At 54.8% G+C, this 26998-nt stretch overlaps 12 protein-coding genes across 12 annotated transcripts; 6 read left to right on the top strand and 6 right to left on the bottom strand.

The window, feature by feature from the left end:
* Window positions 1–747: 747 nt before the first annotated feature.
* SETTUDRAFT_171272 (uncharacterized protein) lies at window positions 748–2016 on the top strand (the record flags this gene model as incomplete). Its single annotated transcript, XM_008027324.1, has 2 exons — window positions 748–832; window positions 860–2016. 2 exons carry the CDS (start codon window positions 748–750, stop codon window positions 2014–2016), a joined length of 1242 nt encoding a protein of 413 aa, XP_008025515.1.
* Window positions 2017–4766: 2750 nt separating this feature from the next.
* On the top strand, window positions 4767–5616 carry SETTUDRAFT_88772 (uncharacterized protein; the record flags this gene model as incomplete). Its single annotated transcript, XM_008027323.1, has 2 exons — window positions 4767–5043; window positions 5099–5616. 2 exons carry the CDS (start codon window positions 4767–4769, stop codon window positions 5614–5616), a joined length of 795 nt encoding a protein of 264 aa, XP_008025514.1.
* A 1235-nt stretch (window positions 5617–6851) lies between these two features.
* SETTUDRAFT_178881 (uncharacterized protein) lies at window positions 6852–9281 on the bottom strand (the record flags this gene model as incomplete). The annotated part of the gene is made up of 6 exons (XM_008027322.1): window positions 6852–7562; window positions 7629–8493; window positions 8556–8777; window positions 8823–8860; window positions 8913–8953; window positions 9006–9281. The coding sequence occupies 6 exons, from the start codon at window positions 9279–9281 to the stop codon at window positions 6980–6982; spliced, it is 2025 nt and encodes a 674-aa protein (XP_008025513.1). The 3' UTR covers window positions 6852–6979.
* Window positions 9282–9426: 145 nt separating this feature from the next.
* On the bottom strand, window positions 9427–10496 carry SETTUDRAFT_163064 (uncharacterized protein). The gene is made up of 5 exons (XM_008027321.1): window positions 10415–10496; window positions 10326–10360; window positions 10181–10272; window positions 9812–10123; window positions 9427–9761 (listed from the first exon to the last, which is right to left on the bottom strand). Exons 1-5 carry the CDS (start codon window positions 10470–10472, stop codon window positions 9659–9661), a joined length of 600 nt encoding a protein of 199 aa, XP_008025512.1. The 5' UTR covers window positions 10473–10496; the 3' UTR covers window positions 9427–9658.
* A 213-nt stretch (window positions 10497–10709) lies between these two features.
* On the top strand, window positions 10710–11456 carry SETTUDRAFT_163063 (uncharacterized protein). Its single transcript, XM_008027320.1, has 2 exons — window positions 10710–10970; window positions 11026–11456. The coding sequence occupies exons 1-2, from the start codon at window positions 10761–10763 to the stop codon at window positions 11170–11172; spliced, it is 357 nt and encodes a 118-aa protein (XP_008025511.1). The 5' UTR covers window positions 10710–10760; the 3' UTR covers window positions 11173–11456.
* Window positions 11457–11748: 292 nt separating this feature from the next.
* SETTUDRAFT_171268 (uncharacterized protein) lies at window positions 11749–12782 on the top strand (the record flags this gene model as incomplete). Its single annotated transcript, XM_008027319.1, has 3 exons — window positions 11749–11837; window positions 11892–11988; window positions 12052–12782. The coding sequence occupies 3 exons, from the start codon at window positions 11749–11751 to the stop codon at window positions 12445–12447; spliced, it is 582 nt and encodes a 193-aa protein (XP_008025510.1). The 3' UTR covers window positions 12448–12782.
* Window positions 12783–13855: 1073 nt separating this feature from the next.
* On the bottom strand, window positions 13856–17460 carry SETTUDRAFT_115614 (uncharacterized protein; the record flags this gene model as incomplete). Its single annotated transcript, XM_008027318.1, has 3 exons — window positions 13856–14301; window positions 14360–17312; window positions 17366–17460. The coding sequence occupies 3 exons, from the start codon at window positions 17458–17460 to the stop codon at window positions 14002–14004; spliced, it is 3348 nt and encodes a 1115-aa protein (XP_008025509.1). The 3' UTR covers window positions 13856–14001.
* A 232-nt stretch (window positions 17461–17692) lies between these two features.
* On the top strand, window positions 17693–18961 carry SETTUDRAFT_41444 (uncharacterized protein; the record flags this gene model as incomplete). The annotated part of the gene is made up of 4 exons (XM_008026930.1): window positions 17693–17699; window positions 17749–18279; window positions 18333–18592; window positions 18640–18961. 4 exons carry the CDS (start codon window positions 17693–17695, stop codon window positions 18847–18849), a joined length of 1008 nt encoding a protein of 335 aa, XP_008025121.1. The 3' UTR covers window positions 18850–18961.
* A 198-nt stretch (window positions 18962–19159) lies between these two features.
* Window positions 19160–21461, bottom strand: SETTUDRAFT_88943 (uncharacterized protein; the record flags this gene model as incomplete). Its single annotated transcript, XM_008027317.1, has 3 exons — window positions 19160–20824; window positions 20873–21139; window positions 21186–21461. 3 exons carry the CDS (start codon window positions 21459–21461, stop codon window positions 19160–19162), a joined length of 2208 nt encoding a protein of 735 aa, XP_008025508.1.
* A 422-nt stretch (window positions 21462–21883) lies between these two features.
* On the top strand, window positions 21884–22993 carry SETTUDRAFT_178874 (uncharacterized protein; the record flags this gene model as incomplete). The annotated part of the gene is made up of 1 exon (XM_008027316.1): window positions 21884–22993. The coding sequence occupies one exon, from the start codon at window positions 21884–21886 to the stop codon at window positions 22991–22993; it is 1110 nt and encodes a 369-aa protein (XP_008025507.1).
* A 50-nt stretch (window positions 22994–23043) lies between these two features.
* On the bottom strand, window positions 23044–24393 carry SETTUDRAFT_135425 (uncharacterized protein; the record flags this gene model as incomplete). Its single annotated transcript, XM_008027315.1, has 5 exons — window positions 23044–23392; window positions 23455–23538; window positions 23603–23690; window positions 23866–23913; window positions 24089–24393. 5 exons carry the CDS (start codon window positions 24391–24393, stop codon window positions 23342–23344), a joined length of 576 nt encoding a protein of 191 aa, XP_008025506.1. The 3' UTR covers window positions 23044–23341.
* Window positions 24394–24789: 396 nt separating this feature from the next.
* On the bottom strand, window positions 24790–26349 carry SETTUDRAFT_163062 (uncharacterized protein). Its single transcript, XM_008027314.1, has 4 exons — window positions 26171–26349; window positions 25884–26099; window positions 25402–25826; window positions 24790–25354 (listed from the first exon to the last, which is right to left on the bottom strand). Exons 1-4 carry the CDS (start codon window positions 26191–26193, stop codon window positions 24888–24890), a joined length of 1131 nt encoding a protein of 376 aa, XP_008025505.1. The 5' UTR covers window positions 26194–26349; the 3' UTR covers window positions 24790–24887.
* Between the last annotated feature and the right edge of the window lie 649 nt (window positions 26350–26998).

Here is a 26998-nt window from a genome sequence, read left to right as displayed (position 1 = left end):
GGGGGGGGGGGGCGGAGGGCGCAAGTACTTAATTTGAGGACTATACACCAATGTGCCAAACTTGAGTTTTGGATTTGAATTTGAATCCAATTGCAAGGGCTCGAACATAGCCATAAAAGCTGGCGTGTCTCATGAGCCGCGACAGAGAGAGAGAGAGAGAAGTCGAGACAGAGACGGGTACGTACTTGACTTGGTTTTTGCAAGCCACGTGTCGCATGTTCTTTGCGCGTTCCATAGAAGTCGTAAGTACGTACTACTCAAGTACGTAGTGGAACTTTAGTGTAGGAAGTGAGACAACGCCAGAATTGGGGCGTCACCGATAGTCAATGGCTACAACAAGACTTTGGAACCGACTTGGAAATGAGCGGGAATAATCCCCGTTACGTACTTACCGGATTGTTGGCTACCTAATGCTTGAAGGCGACCACGCGACGATGTCTCGGGGGCCCGACTGGCACGGCTATCGGCAGATCTGAGGGGGGCCCAAGTGCAATAATTATAACGGATCTGGAACAATGGGACATGCAGTTTGAGCGAGTCGTAAAATATATATATATATATATGTGTGTGTGTGTGTGGGCGCGAGTACGTATGCAAAAAGGGTACATCTTACTGCGTGTGTTACAAGTATGTTACAGGCGGGGGACCAGGGGAAAACAGAATAGTAATAGACAACCCTCGTGTTTCTTGCTTTGAGGCCATGCAAATCTAACAGATTTTCTTCTACTAAATTTCAACCATTGACTTATGAATTCTTTACACGTCTACTTTGCACTGGGTGTAGGCGCCTGCGCCCTGGCTGCGTCACACGTCGCCCATGGATCATTGCAGTGTGCGAATGCGGCGCCGCGATTGGCAGCACAGCTACAGACGCCACTCCGGTTACAGCAGTGTCTAGATACGAATATTACAAATGGAGGCTCGAATACGGCAGAGGTCAGGCCGCCGGCACCGCCGCCGCCCTTTGAGCACGCGGTGTGGTCCCACAAGCCCGTGTGCGTCAGCGGGAAGGAGAAAAAGGACTACTGCACACACACAACTGCCGGCTTACGGGACGGCCACGGCCTGAGCATCATTGCGACACCACGTGCAGCGGACGAGATCTCGGTAGCCTTGCCGAGTGGGAAGAATAAACTCTCGCATTCCCGGCGTGGCCTCGAAGTCCGCCTTGTTCCCGGCAAAGGCAAAGGCCTCTTCACCACAAAGTCTATTGCCAAAGGAGAGACGATCCTGCTGGATCCTGCACGCATAATTGCAAGTTCTCTGTTTCCGCGGCAAGTATCGCGTGCCCAAGGCAAAACGCTATTCAGCTCTGCCATCGACCGTCTGCCAGGGCGAGATCGTGAGGCGGTCGCTGCGTTAGATCAGAGTTTGGGCGGTACGCAGATCGAGGACATTGTCAAGACCAACGCCTTTGCGTGCAAGCTGGCCGACGGCAATGTCGACGGTGCATACATGTGTGTGTTCCCATCGGTATCCCGCATCAACCACGCGTGCCAGCCAAATGCACATGCGCGCTTCATCCCGCGAGCGCTGTCCATGGAGGTCAAGGCCAAGCGCGACATTGCTGCGGGGGAAGAAATCAACATCTCGTACGGCCGCATCGACCTGAGCTACGACGAGCGACAAGAGCTGTACAAAGATGGGTGGAACTTTGCGTGTACATGCTCGCTATGCAGTGCGTCACGATACGAGATTGACGGCAGCGATCGGCGGCGGGTGAGATTCGCTCGTCTGCGACAGATGCTCAAAAACCTGACTGCGGATACGTATGATGCGCACCAAGTCTTGGAGTGGGAGACCGAGGTCATGGCCATTGCCCAGTCGGAAGGCCTGGAAGTGCTGCTGGCTGAGGATTACGAGAGACTGGCATATGTGTACGTAGGGCAAGGCATGCTCAAGGATGCACGGCGTTGGGCTGAGAAGGCGAAGCAAAGTTTGCTGGACTGGGACGTGGCAGACGGTGGTCCAGAGGTCGAGATGCGGAGGGTGAATGAATTGTTGAGCGAGTTGTAACGGTCGGCGCTGCCATGTGTCTAAAGCCATGGGCATACCTCGGGCGGGCTGGAATAGGCTGTGAATATTGCCTCAGACTAGTACAGTTGTAGAGTTTGCAGTAGGTCACAATACCCATGGCAGACTCTTGGTGTGGGTGCATCAATAGGGATGCTGGGGCCCTCGAGTGAAGGGCCGTTGGCAGCAGTAGAGTTGAGTCAGATACGAGCACATCACACACGCCTTGTGTCTTGGCTCTTCGCAATCTTCAGTGCTCACGCGTGGCTTGGAATCAGTTTGTCGGGCCTAAACTGGCGCATCCATGTGCCTCGAGTCCTTGGGCGTGCATACATATATGGTGTGTAGGTACACAAGCGGCGACGTGTTGGATCGTCCGGGGCCGGGACGTAAGTAGCATGCCATGGCGACGGAAATGGTAGCTATGTCAGAGGGAATTGGACGACAAGGCATCGAATCCAAGCCGACAGCCCAATGGCCACACGTGTTGCTGGCGTGGGGGAACTGCTTTTGGGTCGTTAGCTCGGATCCAATCCAGGGGTAGCCGGATTTTCAGTTACCGGGTACAGGCGAGTGAGATCCGAGTCTGACTGACGATCATCATATCGCCAGACAACGCCAGCCACCACCGCTCGAGGGCCACGGCCCAAGGCAATGACTGTGCTCTTGGTCGTGTTCCGGGTGGCATGCGGGACGGCGAGAAACAGCCGTTGCGGCTGGCTGGGCTGAGCTGAGCGCTTGGCTTGTACTGCCCGTTATCTCTGGGGTAGGCGAAAAACCAACCGACGGTTCGTGGCACCGCCCGCAACGGCGATGACTAGTATGGGTATGGGGGCGTAGTGTAAAAGAGTGAATGTGTGTGTATGTGTGTGTGGTTGGTGAGGCGACGGATGCAGACAGAAGCTGGGGAGGTCATGTGGCGCGATGCCGAGACTTGGTACGTACGCGACCTATCATCTGCCCGACATCACCAACCTCAGCCTCCCGCTCAAACTTTCTCGCCTGTAGTGTGGAACGGATGGGAAACACGCAAACTCAAGCGCTCGGCAGTATGCCCTGCGGCGATATCAGTGGAGAAATACCTTGCAAGCCTACGTCCTGCACTGCCTTGGCACGCATGATTTACGGCAGGTTGCTCCTCCACACAGCGATGCTCAGGTCCAATATCTCATTTGATCCTTCAGGCCAGCAACAATAGCCAGCCCGTCTCTTGACGCTGCGAGCCAATTGCCCTCTCCAACCGCATCGTCAATGCATCAACAGCCGTCCAGGAACCTGCAGTTGGCGGGCAAACCCCTGGCCAAACTCCAGGTCAAGCTTGCCGGACATGGCAGCGTATCAGGATACTCGAAGTAGCTAATGAGGTCACCACCAGTCCGTCTATGGCTAATACCGCCGCCGCCCATGTACCATAGCAGCAGGTTGCACGACTGCAAGGCCTGGCACGCGTGGTTGATGACCAATTCTGGCCGAGTAGAAAGCACACGCTTTGAGACAAGCAAACTTTATATATCCAGGTGCAGTAAACAGGGTCCATGTAATCGAGCTAAACCTGCGAGGCGTGTATCAGGCATTGCATACTATCCCAATGTACACGGCAAGTCAATGGTTACCCACAGCGACGGCTCGACATAGATATGCCCCTCCCGGCACCACTCTCGCCGTCGTCGCAGTACTATGCCACAAGCGACGTCGGCCAAGCAGCCGTAAAATGATAGAGCAGGGCGAGTCAATGTGCCATTTCCCAGGTGCTCTGCAGACGTCATGTTACGGGCGCAAGAGCCCTCTGGTACCCCCGTACATACTGGTGCCATGTATCCTATACTTTGGCCTATTTTTACCAGGGGGACACTCGGCTCTCTGTCTCTCCTGGTTATCCCCCACCACCACCACCACCACCACCACCACGTCTGCGCTTCACCATCAGCTGCGCAGCGCCCTCCTTCTCATCTCCACTGCCTTTTCTACAAGACGCATGTTAACATGCGGCAAAAGCAACCCACTAGTGGACACGGTATGCAGCAAAACACGAAGGGGGTGTGGGTGTGTGGGTGTAACACGCAGCAGTAGTAGGCGCTCGAGCTCCACATCACCTGCACGCACGCCCCCCCTTTAAAATGACGACGCCACTCACACACACACTCACTTGCCCCGGTACGTAATTCAGTCGCCAATTATTTCTGCTGCTTGTTTTCTTCTTCTGTCCCAACCACCCCCCTTTGGCTGCCTGCCCGGGTACGAACGGCTTCTCTCCAGAGCTGCAGAGCGGCCGGTTCGCAGCGTTACCCTAGCCAACCAACCAACCAAAAAAAAAAACGCTTGTGCTTTGTACTCGAAAGTGACAAGTCCCAAGACCGGGTTTGCCCGCGTGGTTTCAAAGCATGCCTGGGATATGCCTTGTCCAACTCTACGTGAGCTGGGCTGGGCTGGGCTGACGGATACAAGGGCCTCGCCGCATAAACACTTGCTGGACAGGGCCCCGCAAGCCTAAATGTCTCCCTCTCCTTGGTGGTCGAGCCCTACTTACCCACCATGGGCCTGGTCATAGTCGATGGATATCTATCTCTGCGTGGGCCCTCTCCTCCAACATCCCACAACCCGTTCGGTCCTCCTGGGCTTTTTTCTTATTCATTTTCTGGCTAGTCACCGCGACTCTTCACTACGCCTTGTTTTCTTCCATCTAACACCCAGCCATTCCTTTTTCCAACCGTTTTGTTTGTTTTCTAATACTACTGTTCTGTGTCTTGGTAATCATGGTTGCATCCTCGTTTCTCACAACGGCCCTTTTGGCCTTTGCGACGGTCGTAGCAAGCCAGCAATGCTATGGCATTGACGGATCAGCCCTTGACAAGACATTCACACCGTGTAACCCAAACGCAGAGCACAGCGCGTGTTGCGCGAGCGGCGACGTGTGTCTGAGTAACGGGCTGTGTATGAGCACAGAGGATGTCACAGTTGGCATGATTTTCTCAAGAGGTTGCACAGATGCCACGGGAAAAGACACAGCATGCCCGCAACAATGTTCTGGTGGTAAGTATGGACTAGTACTTGAGTACAAGTACCTAGCATCTGACTATCTACTTAGCTCCCACCAAACCCAACACCACACCATCACCACCCCCACCAGCATGGCAACTCCAAACCTGCGACATGGGCGAATACTGCTGCCGGGCCGCGGGCTCCACCAAAAGCTGCTGCAACAATGCAGTCGCCCCCCGGATCCAAGGGCCTCTCCACGCCACCCTGCAATCCCCGCTGGTGCCCATTTCCAAAGACAATGTAGTTTCAGCTCCGCAAACCCCACTTGCAACTCCCAGCCCCGCGACATCCATGAACCAAGCCGCCGCCGCATCCACCTGCGCCGAAGACCAAGCCCGCTGGACCATCATCGCGGCAACGCTCGGCGCGCTCCTCGCCGGCATCACCGTCAGCTTCATCATCACCACCGTGTGGCTGCACAAGCGCGAGCGCCGCCAGCGCCGCCTCAAAGAACACTACGAAACACAGATGTCCAAGACAAATGTCTACCGCAAAGCCCTCGAGTCGTGTGTCGGCTCCGCGAGACCCAGTATGGCGGTTGAAGACGTGGACGGTGACGATTAAGTATGTCGTGGCGTGGATCCAAGTATCCATCCATTCTTTTCATGCTTTCGTTTACGCTTTCACGCTTTTATTCTTCTATCCCTTCATCTATCCGTTGGAAAATGGAGGCTAGAGCTGAGGTATACATCACACACGTATACCACTATGTACTCTTGGCCATCCATCCATCCATCCATCCATCCTCACTTCACTCCATCTTTTTTTTTCCTTTGTCAAATACAGAAGGAGTGCCTCGCCAACGAATGCTTCGAGGGACCGAAAAGAAAATCCAACCAAAGTAAGTACCAATTGTACGCATGGACGACCATGACAACCCAGATCCCCCTCCACCCCCAAATCTACCAGAACACCCCCCCCCCCAAATGCAGTTCATTAGCTTTGCAGCGAAGAAAATGTAAAGAAGAAACAATAATAATAACAGTTCATGGCACGTCAACCGCGTTTTTTGTCTTTACCCCCAAATGCCCCCCGTCTTCCCATGTCCATGCCTATGCGTGCCTTGGGAAAGAGAGGAAGAAAGAAAGAAAGAAAGAAAAACACCGACGCTAAAGAGATGAAGGAGAGGAAAGGGATGTCTATATATAAGTAAGGAGGTAGGGAAAAATTGTTTTTTTTTGGGGGGGGGTATTTACCCTGTTATCGTTCTTTCTTTCCTTTTCCCTTTTCCTTCCATTCAACCCCCACACTCTCGGGCTTGATCTTGTACAACATTCATCCCTACCAGGCTTTCTCACACGGAGAAACCACCACCACTTATATATAGATTCCACACACACACACATGTGTTTCCCATGTGTTCAGACCTAACTTTTCCCTCTGCACAATCATTTTGCAGCAGGGGGGGGGGGGTCACTGTATAACCAGAAAAATTTTATTTACTTACTTTCTATATGCTGTTTATGTCTTTGATACAAAATTTTGGGTTTGATGGTTGTATGTATGTATGTATGTATGTATGTATGTATGTATGTATGTATGTATGTAGATGCAATAAGAATATGGATATGGAGCTTTCGCAAGCGAAACAAGAAAAAAAGAACTTTCTGTGGCTGTATGTCGTGGTTTCGGCATTCAAGTGGTGAAGAACAGAGCCAGGGAGAGAGAGAGAGAGAGAGAGAGAGAGAGAGAAAGAGAGATGGGAGGGGAGAAAAGGGCAAAGAGGAAAGCCAAGAATCGTCATATTGTCAAGGTACTGCAATACGCGGCATGGAAAGAGAAGAAACAGTTGGTTTGAGAAAGAGAGTAATAAGATGCCAGATTTGCGTAGACTGACATCTGGCAAGAAACGGCACTTTCATCCCATCACACCACACACACACATACCCGTCTTCAGCGTTCTAACAAAGACATGATATGATTGTCTTCAGCGCTCCAACTCACCCAACTTGCCCATAAGCAGCGCATCAACCCTCTCCCCCTTGGCCACACTACCTTCCCCCTTGGGCATACAAAGCAGCGCATTTGCGCCTCTAAAACTGCCAATGCGACTGCTCCTCTGTCCGCCCGTCGAACTCGCATACAGCAGTCCATCCTCCTTGGTCACCACCAGCGCACGATGATACTCAGGTCTTGCCTTGTCCATGCGGATATCTTCCTCGAGCACCACCTTGATGCGCGGTAGGCCCATGGGCTTGATACCCGCCTGCTGGTGCAGTGCGGGCAGCACGAAGAGATGGAAGCATACGACGGCGGAGGCGGGATTACCTGGCAGCGAGAAGATGGATTTGGTCACGGGGCTGCCGGCGTTGTCTTTTACGGGGACCGTGGCAAACGTGGTGGGTTTCCCCGGCTTCATGTTTACACGGCCAAAGTGGATGGTGCCGCCGAGGGCGCGCTCAATGGTCGGCTTGAGGAGGTCGAGTTCGCCCATGGACACGCCGCCTGAGGTGATGATTACGTCGCATTTGCGCATGGCGTCGCGCAGGGTTTGCTCGAGGGTACCAGGCCTGGGCGGAAATGTCAGTTTTGCTAAAATAGAGATATCAGAATCGATGAAGAACATGGGGACGTACTTATCAGAGGCAATGCCTAGATCAATGACTTCGAACCTGTGGCTTCGTGCGGCGGTGATGAGCGTAGGGCGATTGGTATCACGGACTTCTCCTAGACGAAGTGGTCCTTCTCTGTTATGAGGGATAATCTCGTCTCCTGTACTCAAAACTCCAACTATTGGCCTCTTGTATACAGATACCTCTCGCGTTCCGACAGAGGCGAGGAGCCCAAACTCTCCACCTACGACAGTAACACCCTCGCCCTTCTTGAGGATAATCTCGCCCTCCTTGACATCGCTGCCTACCTCGCGTACATTCTCATTAGGCTTGATTTCATCCGTAAGAATCTCAATCTCCTTTTCTTCTTGGCCATCATCTGTCAAGGTCTTCAGCACGGTGTCTTCCACCATTACCACAGCGTCGGCGCCAGGCGGAAGTGGTGCGCCCGTGGTAATTCGTGCAATCTCTCCCTCTTTCAATTCTTGAACTTCGCCAGCTTGGGCGTGTGAGATGATGGAAACGGGGTACACGCCCTTTTCAAACTTGCCAGAAGAAGGAATCTTGACAGCATACCCGTCAACGATACTAGCTCGGAACGCGGGAACGGATTCAGTCGCCTTGACATCCTCGGCAAGAACGGAACCGCCTATCCTCATGTCTACAGGCACCTTCTCTACAATAGGAGCTGGCGTCTTTTCTGCAATCAGGTTCAGGGCCTCATCGACAGCTAACATAGGGTATGGCGAAGAGCGGTATCTTCGCGTTGGACCCGCTGCGGGATCATTTGACTGTGGGCGTTCCTCTGGCTTCGTGTGAGCTTTTGGGGCCGCATGACCGCCATGAGCATGGGAGTGACCATGCCCGTGATGGTGGTGATGTCCAGTCCCTGGAATGATACGTTATTACTGTCGCTTGTTACTTGTAATGCTGGCTCTTGGTCTAGCGTACCAGCAGAAGTGCCCCCAGATGAGACGCCTGCGTCTTGTTCCAATTTCTTTACCCCACCAGCATGGAGCGGTCGTGACGCTGCGCCGGCTGCTTGCATGCATGCGTGGGGCAGCAGCTTCAGCACCGCTTCCAGATTCTCTTTGGCACCTTTTGGGGACCCAGGCAAGGTCAAGACCAAAGTCTGCTTTCTCACTCCAGCAACAGGCCTCGCCATTAGGGCAACTGGCGCATATTAGTACATGTCGTTGGAAGAGGGATACAACTCACAAGGCGTGACGGCATACGAGGTCGTCAACATGCCATGGCTAGCCAGCTGTTAGTTCACTGAACAAATGTTGTTCAATCAACTCTACCTACACAAGGCCTGGGGCATGTCTGTCTATGAGCGGGGTAACTGCCTTGAATTGATCAGTTCTTGATGCTCGATTCGAACAGCCATGATGCACGCACTTCTGGAGTAACATCCTTGGTGGCAAATCCAGTGCCTCCGCTGGTGATGACAAGACTGACAGGCTCAGGCCTGTCCGTCCAACTCTTAATCGTCTTCTGGATGGTAAGGGCGTTGTCGGGCACGATCTCGGTCTCGCTAACATCCCATTGGTTGTTGCCGAGATCGCCGAAGACTTGCTTGAGAACGGGTATACACTTGTCGGTCGAAGGATCCTGAGATGCAGTCTCGGATACAACCAAGATGGCTGCTCTGAGCTTAGAATCTGTCGTGGCCATTTTGACGGTGGTAATGTCGAGTCCAAGTCGAGCGGAGCTGTCATGACAGCCCACCATCCGGTAGCAATGCACGGGCCACAGACCTCATGTAGAACACTTACTCAGACTCACGGCATCACGCACAGGTTATTTGGGCACTTCCTATGAAAAACTGGTATTTAACGCCGCAATTGCTCATGGTACATGCATTATACAAACGCCCTCCCAATGTACATGGTACAACCTCTACAAATAATGTTTCTCAGTAACGTCCAAACCAGCTTCCTGTGCTGACATGTGGGTACATTTCTTCGTTGATCGCCTTCAAGTACGGCTGAAGATGGAGCTGGCGCGTGTTTTTGGAATGGGGCGCAAGCCAATATGAAATTCTCCCAAGCTCACTCAAAGTCCTTTGCGTTGCTTTGCATCAGCAGGCCAATGATGAGTCCAAACAGTCCGAGAATGGCGGCGAAGATCTCGATGGTAAGAATCTTGACGAAGCTAGAATGCCGTTAATGGGCGACTGGGCCTCTGGGGCGCGGGCGACTTACAGGGCAGGGTCGGCAGCGTCAGCCAGGGCGGCGCTGCTTCCGTTGATGCCGACGCAGACACCGCAGATGAGGTTGCACATGCCGACGGTGATGCCAGCCCAGAAGAGGGCGTATCCGGTAAAGTAGTTGGAGCCCGAGTAGAGCAGCTCGGGGTCCGAGAGCTGGTTCATCTTGGAGGAGAAGATGATGGCCATGATGACGCCGTAGATGGCGACGACCTCGCAGAAGATGATGGAGATCAGGTTCTTGGTTCGTATCCGGGGCGCCTTGACACCTCCGCCGACGATGGACACACCCGTTGTCCAGATGCCCCTTTGCGACTGTCAGAAGCGGCCCAGTGGCTGCGTGCGTGCATGCATGGGGACATACCATGCGGATCCTACTACGGAGAGACCGATGCAGAGCGCGATGCCAATGCTAGCCCACGTGTACGGAGATACGGTTTCGAGAAAGGCGCCGACCTGGTGCACACTTAGTCAGCATCGCGTCTTGGGCGGGTGCAGCGCGTGCGTACGTTGAAGGCCTCTCCCTCGTTGTTGAAGAGCATGTCTGGTGGTTGCCGTTAGCTATGCCGTCGCCGACGCCCCTGCGCGCAGCACCTACACAAAGCGACGACGCCGAGGGCGGCCGTCGCACCGCCCGTTCCGTAGGTGAGAGACATGGTGGGTGGGTGGCTATGGTGGTGGGCGAGGCGGAGATGGATGGGGAAGATGGAGCTCTGGTCGTGATGGGACGGGCTGCGAAGCTGCTGGCGATGATGCAGGCGGAACAAGCCGCGGCGCGCGCTAGCTGCTAGCACCGCCGGCTTAGTCAGCAGCCTCCGCTCCCGCCCCCAGCCCTCGCCTCGCCGCCCCCAAACGTCACCATGGCCAGACCACCCGCCCATCGCATACCACCGCCATGGCCACCGACAACACCAAGTACTATGAGCTCTACCGCCGAAGCAGGTATGCGCCGCGCCCCAACACGCCGACCCTGCGCGAGAGTGCTGGTGGCTAACACATGCTGCAGCCTGGGCGGCTCGCTCACAGACACGCTGGACCACCTCATCACGGAGCGCCGCATCGAGCCCCAGCTGGCCATGAAGATCCTCGCCAACTTCGACCGCGCCGTCGCCGACGTCCTCTCGGAGAAGGTCAAGGCCCGCCTGACATTCAAGGTCGGTTGCGCCTGCGCGACACAGCGGCGCCGTCCTGTACTGACTGGTACTCCAGGGCCATCTCGACACGTACCGCTTCTGCGACGACGTCTGGACCTTTATCATCAAGGATATCAACTTCAAGCTCGACAACACGCACCAGATCCACGCCGACCGCGTCAAGATTGTTAGCTGCAACGCGAAGCGTCCCGGCGAGGCATAGCCTGGCGCCTCTCCCCCCGACCACCAAAGACGTCCCGGCTGGAGCCAGGCTACCAGGCAGAGCGCCGCAGCTGAAGATGCGCTGGAGACGGGCAACGAAGCGCCAGCTCCCGCGCCAACGCCCTTGCGCAGGGCCGGTGTTGTCGCACGTTTTATCGGAGTTATAAGTTGAACAGGACTACCACGATACCTATGGCATAAAAGGCGTTGGGAGTTTGCATTGGAAATTCGACCCAGAACCAGCATTTGTGAGAATGGAATATGAATGGTGCATGCACACATATATGACACATTGTCCCTCTGCTTTACATGCTGGGTGCATCATGACCCCCAGGGCGACTCAGCCCTCCACCGTGTGCACTCACCGTGTCTTCTTGATTTGTTCTAATGAGTGAATTCAAAACGCCCACGCAGCCGACTTCAAGGCCGTCAAGCTAGCAGCTGCATGAAGCTATACCCCATATTTTTCTGCCTAGGCTCGGTGGCGCATGCGTACCTTGCAGATCATTAATCTTCCCTCCATTCCAATCCTAACATCCGACACCGTCCCCGCGCCCTCCCGACGACAATATCGCCCATGTCTCTCCCCCAAACAAAGTCAGCATGGCTGGCGCTTGCCATCTCCAGCGGCGCATGTGCAGCCTTCAATGGTGTCTTTGCAAAGCTGTAAGATACTATTGCCGCCCTCTTATCCGCCGGCCCTTACTGATAAGGTTGCAGCACCACCACTACGCTCACGGCTTCCTGGGCTAGCTCGATATCCGTAGCCTTCGGCCTCAGTGCTTCGAATAAAATCATTGAATATGCAATCCGAGGAGTATGTTGCAGCCGTCGTTCCGCCTCAGCTCCTATGTCTACACCAAATTGCTAACATACGCAGCTCTTCTTTGGCATGAATCTCCTCTTCAACGCCATCATGTGGGGTCTGTTTACCCGCGCCCTGACTCTTGCGTCGTCCACCGTGCGCGTTAGCATCATCAATACGTCGGCCAACTTCATCCTCACGGCCATGCTTAGTTTGATCATTTTCAGCGAGAGCCTCCCCGGGCTGTGGTGGCTCGGTGCAGCCATGCTCGTGGCAGGCAGCGTCATCATCGGCATGAGGGAAGAGACGGAAAAGGAGGCAGTCATCGCTACAACGGGTGAAGCCCCGCTGCTGGACCGTCACGGGGATGCAAACACTGAGGCATTCCAAGACGAGGATGATGCCTACCGTGTGCAGCTGAATAGCGTGAAAACGGAGAGGACGACAGCAGCGATGAAGATGGGGTGCTGAGATAGTTTTTGGGGCGGTTTCGTTCGCCAACACGATACATACATAATCATCATTTGGACCCTTCTTAGTGGATACTGGCCATTTGAGCGGTACCATCACTCCCACACTGCCTACTGAAATGCCTGGCATCTCTCTACGAATCTAGCCGACTCGAATCCTGCTTTCTCATCACATCAATACATATTGTGAACTCGCCCATCCAGACCACGATGCCAGACGACGACGCCTCGCCCAAAGCGCTCAACGCCAATGCCCCCGTCTTCTCTCCCACAAGCGCATCACGTCTCAGTCCTTCCGGCCAAGGCCCTGCGGTGTCATCCCATTCTCGGTCATCGTCCAGCTCTACCTCTACATCGTCACATGACTGGGACAACTCTGAATCTGACTATTCTTCGTCTTACATTCATCTACAGGGAGCATATATGCACAACGGTACCATGTACTTCCCATCCCAACCGCCGGTGCTAGCGCAGCAGAGTCAGGCTCCATTGTACAACATGGGTGCTGGCTCCCGCATCTACCAAAGCCACGGCCCCAGCACTCATCCCACCAACACCCCCAGCACAAGCTACTGGCCCACCAACAGCTACAACAACGGCCCGAGCAACAGTAACGCTTACGTCCCGACTCCCACCCCCGGCTACAACCCCAGCTACACCCATACCGCATATCAGCCCCAGCCCCAGCCACAGCCCCAGCGTCCACAGCAGCAGCCGCAGCCACCACCAGTTTTCGCCAACTACCGCCCTACAACCTACGCCTCGCTCGTTGCCCTCCTCGACCTCGACGCCGGCAAACCCGATCTCTCGGCCCCCTTTTCCACACAGCTGACCCAGCTCCAAGACATCAAGGCTGGCCGGTACATGGTCCCGGATCCGAACACGAAATGCGATATGCCGAGGAAGAAGAAGAAGAAGAAGAGTAAACGCACTCAGAGACGATGAATGCGTGGACTAACTCACGCCTGTGGGAAAACGATAACGATAACGATATTCTTGACGACGCTTACTGGCTTTGGCTTTGAAAAGGGATTCTCTCTCTCTCTTTCTCTCTCTTTCTCTGTATATCTGCTGCTACTACTACTACATTGTGTAGAGCCGGCATGATGGTATTAGAGTTGTGAGACTTACACATGACACATTCGTTCTCTCTCATCCTTCCCTTTTCCTCCTTTCCCTTTTCCCCCTTTCCCCTTTCCCCTTTTTCCTTTCCATCATTTCCTTTGACCTTCTTCTTCTTCTTTATATCAAAAGGTAATAACGCGGTACGGGAGGTAATGACAAAAAAAAACGCAAACCTGCAAAGGTCGCTCGAGACGTGTGGTTTGAACTGGAATTACAACTACGACTTGCTTACTTACTTACTCTTTTGACACGGCGTTGGCGTTCATGGAAAAGAACAAGGGGTGGTGGTGGTGTCTATTAGACGAATGAATACATACAATGCTCCCCCTTGAATGGTTGGCCACGCTTTGCTCTTTTCCTTGTCTTATCTCGTCTTCTCGTGCTGCATTCATACTACATGTATACGACTTGACGGCTCTACTCTATCTGCTTAATGCAAGCGTCTCAGCGCCTCGACCAACGCCCTCGCCTCTTCAAGTTCAATACCTAACCCTTCAATAGCCTCCCTTTGCACATCATCACTGACATCCAAGAAGCGCTCAATCAGCTCGCCGTCTACAAAACGCATGGGCTCATCTTCCTCGCGGACCGAGTTTTTGAACGCCCGGAACTTGGCAAATTGCATGTCGCCTGGGGCGCCGACGAGAGCACCGAGATTGGACTGCAGCGTCATAAGCAGGTTTTGGTGGCTGGGCGATATGAGGCCAAAGAGGTAGATGGAGCCTTCGACCTGTTGTTGTTGTTCGTGATTAGCAAAGGCTTGCGTGGAGAGGAATGAGGAGACTTACGGTGCCGACAAACGCCTTTGGTAGAATGACTGCATCTGCAGCTGTCAAGACGTCTATCCTGCGTATTCTGTTGACCATCTCGCCAAGGAGCATCTCGGAGCTAATGTGCAGCCGCCTCTTGTCGTCGTCTGTGACGCCGTTGGGGTCGCGGTAGAGAACAATGAGATTGCCCTCTGCGTCACTTTCGAGGTACATGTTTGTGTCTACTTCAGCTACTGCCGTCGCCCAGGTAATCTGGTAGTGTCTTGCAACTTCCACAAGCTTGTCGGGTAGGCCAATCTCGCCCTTTGTGTATTCCACGATGACGAGCGATTTCATGAGATCTGCTATCGCGATCAAGGAACCATTGACTGTGATGTCTATCGGGGCTGTTGAGCATCGGAAGGATGCTAGTTTGACGAGATCTGGTGTGCTGGGGGTTCGGTACTCGACATCATACACCACGACCGTCTTGATTAGCGCAGCGACAATCTTGCCCTGGCATATAGCTAGGCACCTGCAACCGCCTTTTACAGCAATCTCGGTAACAAGCTTGAGCATGCGCTCTGCCGTGACTTCGAGAACGAGTATACGACCTCGTTCTGAGGTGGTGTTCTGGTCATCAAGATATGCAGTGCCGACGACAAAGCGCTCTGCTAGGCCACCAGAGCCATCTGGTAACTCGCACCGCATAACGCATTCGACGAGCTCTTCTTCGTTTAGGGCGTATGTGTCGAGTTCTTTGAATTGTATTTCGTCGACAAGCTTGAAGTGACTCAGCATAATTTCCTCTCCGTGCTTGAGGATGCGCTTGATGGTGCCGAGTCCAAACGCTTTCAGGTTTGGAGAGTAAGCTATCCGCCGCACTGTCTCGTCCACCTTCAGCGTCTGCACATGTGTGGTTCTTTCCGTGTCTACAAGTGCGATGCGGAGATCTTCAGATGTGGCGATGGCGACGGAGCCGGGATATGCTTCTGAATCAAACGGACAAACTGTTGTTGCTTTTTCAGCTGTGACGGCAGAATACACGAGGCGGCCTTCTGATGCGTAAATCAGAGAGGGGTGTTCACAAGTCGCAAAGACGTTGTAGAGACCATCACCTCGCGGGAGAGCGCGGAAGGTGGCTTCGCGCGTTCCAAGTACGATGCTCTTCCGTCCGGATAGCTCGTAGCTCGAAGGGTCGAAAGTATATGTGACAACGTTTCCGTCAGCCAAAGCAACAAAAAGTGATGGCGGTTGCTCGGGAAATATCTGCGTAAGTAGCAATGAGCGGGGGACCGAGTCTTCGGATATCTGAACGGTTTTGACTGTCTCGAGAGTATCAAGTGAGCATATGGCGAGTTGTGAATTGCTCCAGAAGCCAACGAAGCACGTAGGGCTGGTTCCGGAGGGTAGGGTGACGCAGGCGACCTGGCTTTCAGCACCAAATGTCTTCTCCTTGGCCACCTGCAGGCCATCGGCCATGCTCAGAGAGACTATGGTGACACCACCCAATGATACAAGAACATGAGTGTCGTTGACTGACGCAGCAGTGATGGTCTTGCCATCCGCCGGCGTCCATTCTGACATCATCATACCGCCGTCCAACTCGCAGATTCGTACTCTTGCGTTGGTGACTTGGACGACGCGCCCTTGTGGAATATTCGCCGCAGCCAGTGTCATCTCATCGAGAGCAAGCGAAGCAAATTCGACTTCCTCTACCTCGCCCTGAGGATCGAACCGGAAGACGCGCGACTCGCCTACAAAGCTCACCAGTAGTGTGTCTGCATACTGGGCAGAAGCGGTCGACTTCAAGCTGAAAAGCCCAGATATGTGTTCCATCTCGCCCAGCACGCCCAGATCCTCCAATCCGACTCCACTCCTAACGCTTCGAAGACTACCGTCCTGGTGCGCGCCGCTACCGGTTACTATCCGTGCTTGGCCAGAAGAGTATTCGTTGGTCTGTCCCTCGCCCGATCTGTTGCCCATGTCCATTATAGTAAAGTCTAGAATGGGCGCGATATTGGAAAATGTCTGGACAGTCTCCATTGATTTTTCGGCAATCCGGATGACCTGCGAGTCGCCCTGGTGTGAGCCCACAAAGACATAGCCTGCGTCTAGGTACACCAAGGTCGATGCTCGGGATGTCTGGCCAATGACATCAAGCTTCCACGACTGTACTTTTCCCTGCGAGTCCAAGACCAGCATGAACATGTACAGGCGGCCGTAATCGTCGGCAAGGACAAAGCGCTGGGCATCGATTCGTTCCCAGGCTACAAAGATAGTCGCTTCGTCAAGTGGCTCTGTCTGCACTTCTCCCGTCTCGTCATCGTAATATCCGATGGATGTCTCCCCGATGACTACCAGGCCATGAGAAGGTTCTTCGACGGGAATTAAATGGCTCGACCCCAGTTCCAGCTCGCTCTTGCAGATTTCCCCCTCTTGCAAATCGACTTCATCGCCAGCGTACGTCAGTTCTCTCAGCCTCAGCTTGACTTGCGAATGCGTGTCTTCGTAGAGCAGAGCCATCTTGGGCTTATCGTCCGAGGACCGTGGGTGGAGGAAAGCCGATGAGCGGACAAACATCTCGGGCAATCGGACGGGCTGGGGATCGCCCAGATGAGCAATGTCGGCTTCCTGCTTCCTCTTCTTCCCCCTCTGCACCAGTGGAATGACGGTGATGATGCCCTCGTACACCTCGACTGTCATGAAGCGTCCTGTGGGGTCGATGTGACATCTCTCGCCTGTCTGCGACTCGCGTGCAGCATTGTCGGCAACGCTGGCAAACGACTTCTCCGTCTGGAGCTGTTTCTTATCGGCGTTCCACGACAGTGTGAAGTACATGAAGCGGTCGGTGCCTACAAAGAGGTGGTCGGTGGGCGATAGTGCTGGGCGCAGCTTCTGGAGCATGGTGACTTTGCCATAGATGGCTTTTGAGTGCTTCAGGGCCAGACCATCGGCCTCTTGTGTGTAGAACTCGAGGCGGTTGGACTTGCTGCCGTCGAGTTAGCCTCGTCTCCCGGCGATATATATATATGCGCTGCTTACGCGACCACGAGGCAGTCCTCGTCGGCAGCGAGGAAGTTGAGCTTCAGCGCATGCCTGACGCTGCTCGGGCGGTGGATGGGGGCGATGTATGCCATGTTTGGGGGTGAATTGGGCGGCCGCCTGGAAATGCGGCGCAGAAGACAAGGCGGGACGGTCGCTGTTGGCGGGCAATGGAGAGCATCGGATGCATTCCGTCATGCAGCAGCACGGGCCGCTGCTGCACGCGACGTCGCGTTGCGGGGCGAGGCTAAAAGTAACTTTTGGGCGGCCCATGGAACTTTTTGGGCTTCTTGCTCGCAGCTTCTCGACAGACGCACACCATATGGTATGGCGCGTAAGACTGGCCTCTGCCCACACATGCGCCGCTTCTGACTTTGCTACAGCAGCCGCAGACGTACAAGACGACGACCCCGTCGTGGCCGAGTACGATGTCTACATCACGCCCGACGTGGCCGAGCAGCAGCTCTACCTCCTCCAGTACTTGAACCGCCCGCCCGACCAGCCCTTCACCAAGGCCACCGACAGCCAGCCGTCGGAGCTGCGCATCAAAAAAGACTCGGGCTTCATCGAGGTCGACGTGCCCATCAACATTCACCGCAACTACAACCGCATCGCCGGTGTGCGATGGGGCGAATCCATGCGCAAGACCAAGGGCTTCGGCCAGAAGGCGTTTGGCATTGCCTCTGGCTTCGAGCGCACCATGCCCCGCAGTGCAAACCGACCGGGTGCTGCGGGTGAAGGAGCCCCCGCAGCGCCTGTTACCGCCATAGACGACGACAACATCGAGGAATATGTCACTCATTTTGAGGACGCCAATGAGAAGGGACACGTCCTCAACATGCAGACATTCGGCGGCCAGATCGCGCCCGAGGACGGCAAGGGCCCTAGCTACATGTTGGGGACGTTCCGTGACAGTGAGGAGTCGTGCGAAACCCGTCATTCTTACTGTGCTAACAAGCCTTGGTAGGCGAGCTTCACCTTACCCGCCTTGACGGACTCGTCCAGCTCCGGACCCAGTTTCACCACATCGATGCCTCTGCCCAGCTCGAGGCCGTCCAGCGACGTCGCGAGAAGGAGTCGCAGGAGGGCGCAAAGGTCGCAGAGCCCAAGGCTTTTCTTGCGCAGGTCAAGAAGACTGGCGGTGACACTGCCGCCGAACTAACGCAGGCTTTCATGAAGGCGACGAACCAGGAACCGTGGCAGAGGCTCAACTACTTTGACGAAGATGTAAGCAAGCCTTTCAATCAACTACGAGCACCTGCTGATTTGCGTAGGATGAGCGGGCTTTTGAGTCGTACCACGAACGGCTCTTTATCCAGGACGTTGCTTCTGCACCCAAGCTGCAGGCCAAGATTGACAACAGCGCCTTTCTCGATGCCATCAGCTTGAGCGGCAAAGCAGGCAAAAAGAAGCCCAGGCGCGGCGCCCAAGACCTGGTTGAAATCTCTGATGAAGACGACGAAGAAGACGACGAGGCTGCATAGCCTCAACCGAATTGAAGTAATGAACTTGTCACAGAAAGGCACATACAGTCTGCTTTCTTTACTTACTAGATACCCAGAGACATGATTCCAATCTCTCAAATATCAAACAAATACCAAAAGTAGCATCAAGGCTACAATGAACCTTGCCACCCTTTTCACACCAAGTTTTGCGAGGATGTCATTGAATGTCTCTCCTCGACGCAATATATGATGAGTAGAATGAAAGCAGGCTCAACGTCCAACTAACATGTTGTTTGTGTATTAGGTTTAGTGTAAAAAACCCCTTCAACCATCATCCGTCTACACCACATCAGCACCGCTCAAACACGCGATACAAGCCCTTGAGGTTCGCCACTTCCATGACTCCCCCCTTGAGCAAGCCCTTCGTCCCCACCAGCCTCGCCTTGCACGCGGGGAAAATAGTGTACTCAATCGCCCTCAGCAGCTTCTTGCGTCTGGCCGCAATCTCCGGGTCCTCGTCGTCCTGCGCCTTGGCCTTCCCATTGGCCTTGTCCTGCGTCTGCGGTGACGGCGCAAGCGGCAAGCTCTCTGGCACGTAAAAAGCAGCTATTTCACGGAGTAACGTTTGGAAGCACGCCTTTTCCTCGTCCCAGTTGACGTGGGGGCCCAGGCGGAGCAGGAACTGAGGCAGCTTAGCCATGCAAGGCGTGTAGTCTTTTACAAGGAGCGGGATGGAGCACAGGTCGCCTTCGGGTGAAATGTCCATGGAGAAGTACTCGCTCAGCAGCGCTGCTTTGCTGATAAGCTGGTCGGTGACGACGGCGACGACATCGTCCCAATCGATTTCGTCGCCTGCGTCGCCTGCGTTTCTCTTCTCCTGCTCGACTGCTACCTTGAGTAGCTCGCGCAGCGACAGCGGGGGGTTGAACCGGATGTATCCGTAGTTGGCAAAGTCGGTGAGCCCAACTTGGTAGAAGTACTCGTTGCACAGCATGCCGTAGTCGACTAGGAAAAGCTTGACGCCGCCCTGGATCGCTGCTATGCGTTTTTGCTCGTCGACGATGCCGACAAAGGTATGTGTCGAGATGATGTCGGTGAGCTCGTTGTGCATGGCATCTCGTACTTCGGCACGCAGCTCTTTGATAGACGTCAGACGACATGTCATTGGTTCTTTTTCTGTGAATTCATACTCCATTTCTTCCTCGTCGTTGGCAATCTCTTCTACGGACCGCTGGGGCTGCAGCATCGATGTGATTTTGCGTGCCGACGCATCTGTTCGGACGAGATTGTTTTCATTGCGCTTCCTGGTCGATGTCTGTGGTGCTTTCGAGGTGCTTTTATCTGATGCGTCGCCTTTGTTTGGCGTTGCGGGTAGTGGTTGCTTCATAGGTGTTACAAAGGGAGCTTTGGGGTTGGAGAGAAGTGACTGCGTCACAAAGGACCTGCTGGTGTCGACCTTGCTGAGATTCTCGCGTATCGAGTCGCAAATCACAGCAATGATCTCGTCTTCGTTTAGGAAATGAACTTCTCGCTTGGTAGGATGCACGTTGACATCGACTCGCTGCGGCTCAATCTCAAGACTGAGGTAGAAGAAGGGATGTCCTCCTTTTGGTAGGAATGTGGCATATGTCTGCTCGACGCTCTTTTTGATCACTGTAGAATCAACCGACCGATGGTTGATGAAAAGCAGCATCTGCGTTCGTTTGGCGCTGTAGTTTGCATTGCTGATCCAGCCGTCGCACTTGAAGCCCCAGCGATCATCTTCGACATTGAGGGCCACCAGCTCGTTGGCAGCGCTGCTACCATGAATTTGCCGTATTCGATCTTTCACAGTAGCAGATGCAGGCACTATCACACTGCTGCCAGAAGTTTCATTGGCTTTCTTGCAGGAAAAGGCTACCCCTTGGCAGTGCACAGCATAGCGTCCGACAAGCTCAAGTATCTTTGCATACTCTTCGCTAGCTGAACGAAAAGCCCGACGCCGAGAGGGAACGTTGTAGAACAGATCTTCGACCTGGGTCGCATGAGTCGGACGAATAAACCAAACTCAATCTCAACTTACCGTGATAGTGGTACCCTGCCGTCCAGCCTTGGGCTTTGGGTCTGCGCTCTGGCCCGGCTTTGGACTGGTAAGCTTGCCGTCTGCGTAATGAGCCTCCCAAGCACAACTAGACTCTTTCGTCCTAGTCGTGACTTTGAGATGGGCAATGTGACTGATACTCGCCAGCGCCTCGCCACGGAACCCGTACGTGCCGATTGACGTCAGGTCCTCGAAAGCCTTGAGCTTTGACGTAGTAAAGCGCTCACACAAGATGGGCAAGTCTTCTTTCTGGGCCCGTTAGATGGAGAATCTCACAATGGCGAGTTCAACCTACGTCAATGCCGTGTCCGTTGTCGGTAATCTGTAATAGCTTGAGACCACCGTCTTTGACCAGAATCTCCAGCGCAGTCGACCCCGCGTCAACGGCATTCTCAATCAGCTCTTTCAGCGCATGCATTGGCGCGACGATGATTTCTCCCGCGGCAATCTTGTTGACTACATCTTGTGCAAGTGCCTTGATCCTGCGTGGCGCAGGAAGTGAGAGACTGTCGTCGCCTTTTCGTTTAGTTCCGCGTGGCGAGGACTGCGAGGTATCCATGTCATCCGCCATGCTTGCAGATGGAATGCAAAAAGATGTGTCCGGAGATGATGATGATGGCGTATGTAGGCACGTAGGGTGGACTGAACGGGACGGAAGGCGCGATGGACGGCGCCCCACTTTCGCGCGCTCACGTGTCTACTACCCTCGATACGAAACGTCTCTGCTTCCCTTACATGCCCTATTTCTACTATTTGTTCCACATGAGATCAGGCAAGAATGAAAGAAGCGCACATCAAGCAGGATTAAATTGAAAGAGTTGGAAATTCAGGATATATCGCCGGAATTCATCACCAGCAGACATCGCCACAGTAGCGATTCGCCCAGGCAGCCGCTCACTTGAAAGCATCTGGCACCAAACCACCGATTTTATGCAGGGATAATCGGAGCCTCATATACACGTGTAACACGTACGCGAAGTAAGCGATAGGACAATGTCACCTCCATCATATGCCCGGGCCACCGCCTCATCTGCATCCAAACGAAGCCCAAAGGCAGCAAAAGCCACCAAGGACGCAGAGCCAGTACACAGCACACCACGCTTCCTCCCAAAAACACCAGAAAGAACTCCAAGGAAAAGCACAAAACCCGCCGAGCCCAAAAATGCCACGCCAACTACCCAGGAAACGAAGAACAAAAAGACACTCAAACGCCCATCCCTACTAACACCCCACCAAAAAGACTCCATGACCTACAAACGCGACCTCTACCACATCACGCCCAAGGACGCTTCCAAGCCCTGTCCCCTGGCGACGCTCCCCTCGGAGCTCCGTACGTTAATCTACACCTACGTGCTGCCAGCCACGCACTCCATCAGCGACTCGTGGGCGCGCATCACAAAATACAAACAGCACGTAGCGCCCGCGCTGCTGCACACGAGCCGCGCGATAAGAATCGAAGCGGCATACACATGCTACACGCGAACACGGTTCCAGTTCAGCGTGCGCAACCTGGATTTCGGCGCCGCCCTGCGGTGGCTCGAGCAGCTCCCGGCGGCGCACCGCGCGCTGCTGGCGCGCAACCCCGGGCTGCAAGTCAATGTGCTGCCGACGGTCAAGAGCACGTATACGTATCCGCCCAAAGGCTGGCTGCTGGACAACTACCTGGAGCAGCACTGGCGCGCGTGCCAGCCCTACGGCAACATTTACACGGTTGCGAGCGGCGACGCGCACAAGCTGCATTTCCTGCTGTTCTGCCGCCTGGCAGAGTGGTGGCGCTGGAGGGCCCGTCCGCCCAACAGAGATATCAAAGTCGAGTATGCGTTTCAGCAGAGTCCGTATGCGAATCCCTGGGGCATCCCGGATAGCTTTGAGGAGGAGGCTGTGCGCATTTTGCTGAGCGAACATGGGCTCGTGGTCGGCATGCCGTGTGTGGATCGCGCGTGGGAGAGGAATCGCAGTGTGGCGAGGCTTATCAAGAGCGAGGCTCGCGCCTTCTTTGAGGCCCTGGATCACTGGTATTATGCGAGGAAGGGGAGGGACGAGCGTGACGAGGCGTGGGACGGGTGGATGAAAGAGGCGAACAAGGCTTTGGATAAGTGGTAGACTGGATAAAGACGTCTCTTTTTTTTCGCCCGTTCTAAATACACGGGGGTGTCGTATTGATTGTGAATACTAGTTTAGAGTGTGGTTACTCGCCATCAATTTGGCTGACTTTAATATTTCTTGGAGTCCTCCACCGTGAACGCATCGCGTAAAGCCATGCTTGAGAATCACTATCCCATCATTACAACGCCATAAACGCCCGTATGTGCAGGGGTATCGTATCGTATCGCGCTCTCCCGGCATGATCAGCATGATGTATCACGCTCATGCCATACCACCACGCAGCCGTTCATAGTGCATGTGCTCTGCTTCCAGCTACATACACAGACATACATACGTCTGTCTCTCTCACCGCTTACTCAGAAACGAAGGCTCAAAGCCATAAATCGGGTTTCCCCGCTATCCCACAGAATTGCATTAGCCATTCTGCGTCTTACCTCTAGAAGCAAAGCGAAACTTACACGTCTAAGCGCAAACACGACGTCAGTGACGGACACGGTTTTGCGGCCGCTGGAGTCGATGATGGCGCAGATGTCTCTCAGGATCTGGCGTACGTAGTAGTCAGTTTTATTTTTTCGTGCATATGAAGCCAAAAGATGCAAAACGTACCAATGCCAATCGGTCCTTCAGCGCCTGGCGCACATCGCTGTATACGATGGCGGAGATGCGCTTGACGCCGCCGCGGCGTGCGAGTCGTCTGTAAGTAGGATTAGTCAAAGGCATGTTGAAACATGTTAGTGTGTAGATAGAGTTTTACTACTTTGCTAGTAGCAAGCCAGTCATACACATGGTGGTGGTAGTAGTAGTAGTAGTAGCATGTATGCATCTCACACTCGCACCACGCTCTTCTCTTGATATAAGGGTGTACTTACCGAATATCGCCCTTGGTAATCCCATGAATACTATCCCGCTGAATTTTGCTATTTTCACACAATCTCCACATTAGCTTCTGCTTTCAACTTACTTACTTACTTACTTCCTTACTTTACCCCCGCACCTGTAACCAGAAAAACAAATAATGAAAAAAAAATTGAAAATTGAAATCAAAAGTTGTTCGACAAGGTGTGGGCAAGAGAAAAAGATAGAGATACTCACACATGGCGTTTCAGCGCACCCTTGCCCTTGCCACCAAGCCCAGCTTTCCCCAGGCCCGCAGCACCTCTACCAAAGGCAAAGCCCCTGCTAGTACTACTGCTGCTGCTAGGACCCCGAGATGCTAATCCGAGACCAAGCTGGGTGGCACGCGAGACGGGGGGTGAGGGCCCCGATGCCGAAGCATGGGAGCGGGATGGGCCGGGTTGGCTTTGTGGTGTGACGGTGAGGCGGGGTGCGACGGTAAAGCGTGGTGTGCCGCTGAAGCGGGGTGCGGCGCTGTACTGGGTTGATCGCTGGCTCGCCATGGCGGGGTGGTGGTGGGTGTGGGGAGAGTATGTAGGTAGTGTGGCGTTAGACGTTGCGATGGCGGTGGTGGTTAGTGGGCCTAGGCGTGTGAGCTTGAGCCTCCGCCACAGCCACGCGTCGACGCGTCTTGGGCTTGACGCGCTATCAGGTGAGAGTGAGGGCTGGATAGAGTGAGGGTGAGACGAGCTGCGAGTGTGCAGGGCGCCAATAGCGGGGCTATCGGGGCCGGGCTGGGTTGAGAGCGAGTCTGAGATGCAGGGCGAGGTGCATTGATGGTACCACGGCTCGTCTGCCGAGGCCGCCGTGAGATGCTGGACTTGCGTCTCACTCCACACGCGCGGAATACGGCGGAGCAATGCAATCCAACACAACACACACAAAGTGTCATGCGTAACAAACGTTATTCATTAGACCAGGTGGTAGCCCTGATGTATTATTACTAGGGTATCAAAGATGGCATAGCATCTTGGTATCCAAACCTGGAACATGGCCTCTACGAGATAAAGGTAGCCTCGGTGAAGAGCGTGCCCTCTTCCTCCTTGACCTCGTCGCCCACCTTGACCTTGATGGTCATCTTTGGCGCATACTGGTAAATGTATGGCTTGGTGCCTGCCGCGCTCGCAACAATCGTCTTGATGAACCCTGGCACCTCAGCCATGACATCGACGCGGTCAATCGTCTCGCCCAGCGCGCCTGCAAGGTCTGCCGTCACCTCCTCGCCATCCTCCGTCTCTCCAGTCCAGTGGTAGCTCGCCGAAGTGGGGGCTGACCAACCCGTTTCGTCTTGCTTGGTCTCCGTGTGCTTCACATCGCCCTGGGTGTTGGCAAAGAGAAGCTTGCCGTCCGTGGCAATGCCGGCGACTCGGACGACTGTCGATGCGTACGAGGCGGGCGTGGTGAACTCCATGATGATGGCCGAGTACGAGGGCGACTGGAAGTTGACAAAGTTCCATCGGGCCGCTGCTTGTGTTAGCATGATGCATGCATGGCGAAGGCGCAAGACGTACCAGCGTGGTGCGGCTTCATTCCCTGGAGGGCATGGCTTAACATGCCGCGGCCCTTGACGTCAATCTGTGCCTCTTTTGTGATGATGGTGCCCTCGACGCTGCATCGGGGCCAGAAGTGGTGGTGCATGGAGCCCCAGGGCTCCTTGGGGTTTGTGCCGTAATTCGTGGTGCCGTCCTTTCCGCCCATGAAGCCAGGCGCCGTGCGGGTGAACTTGACGTTGACCATGCTGTCCTCGTTCACGGCCGCCTTGATGGTGTAGGCGTCGCCCTCGTCGGAGAGCTCAATCGACACGCCATCGGCATAGAAGGAGTGCTGCTTCTCGTCGAAGCCGTAGTTTTGGACGGGGTCACTTGCCCACAGAAACGGCTTCTCGTTGCCGGGGTAGAAGAGCTTGCAGTTGAACTGCACCGTCACGCGGAGGCCGCTGGGACATGGAGGTCAGCACAGCGCGGGAGGCGGGGTGTGGGGAGACGCCACTTACGCGATGTTGTTGTAGATGACCTGCAGGAAGCCCTTGTGGCCGGCGTCGGAGAAGAAGTAGAACGTCTGTGTCTCGACATTGGTGTAGTCGAGCGTCTCCCACTTGAGGTGGTCCTTGGTTAGTTGGGTGTAAGCAGGCTCGTCGCCCTTCTTGCCCACGGGCTGGATGGCCTCAGGGCCGTATTCGGGCTCCTGGGTGCCGGCAACCGCGGCTAGCCTGCATCCGTCAGTACGCGTACTCAGTTGTCGCGCAGGCACGTGCAGCGTCGACGGGACGGCAGCACTCACGTTGACTTTGCCCAGCTGAACATTGTGCGCAAACGTCGACGTCGTCGTCGTCGTCGTCGTAGTCGTCACGCGCGGTGCAGGGCCGGGGGACGTCGGAGTATAGGGCCGTCACGGGGGTCTGATTGGAGGATGCGGCCAGCGAGAAAAAAAAATCCTGATCAAAGGTTTTTGTTCAAGAAATGATCTTCCTCGGCGTCGTCGACATGCGCAGCAATAGGAATATGTAGGCGGCCATGGACTTTGCGCACTCTCGCCATAAAGGTCGGCAGGGCGCGCGCGGGTTGCCCTACTCAGTAATGCTGCGTGCGCGCCCATTGGGAAGCTACGGCTAAGCCTCGCCCTTTTGCCATCCACCCTTCGTCCATGGGCGTCCATCCCACCACCACCCACCACCGCCGCCGCCATACCCACCGTCCGCCTCATCCCATCCGCTCTCCGCCCTCATCCCATCCTCGACCTGCGCGTCCGGCCACTATTAGCTGCTGCATCCTCTGGTCTGGCTCCAGTCTTGCGCCACCCCAGCATCCTCTCGCTCTTGTCTCGCCCTTCACTCCTCCCTCCCTCCCCCCCCACTTCCCCCCTGGTGGTCGACGTCCCTCTCTCCAAGGGCACATACCCACACCCACCCTGCTCCACCCACCCCTGTCTGCAGCACAGCGACCCCCCCCCCAGCCAGCCGCCCGTCCTGACGTCGATTCCGCTGCTGCACCCGGCCGTGCTCTTTTCCCCCGTCACCACAGAGATTTCCAGTTCTAGCCCTCTTGTCGCTTTTCCGCTGCCGCCGCACCCACCACCACGGCCATCGCCGCCGCCGCCGCCACCATCACC

The sequence above is a fragment of the Exserohilum turcica genome (genome assembly GCF_000359705.1).
Source record: "Exserohilum turcica Et28A unplaced genomic scaffold SETTUscaffold_2, whole genome shotgun sequence".
NCBI classification, from domain to species: Eukaryota; Fungi; Ascomycota; class Dothideomycetes; order Pleosporales; family Pleosporaceae; genus Exserohilum; species Exserohilum turcicum.
Note: the sequence above shows the minus strand (reverse complement) of the source record. Positions and strands in the feature narration are given on the sequence as shown.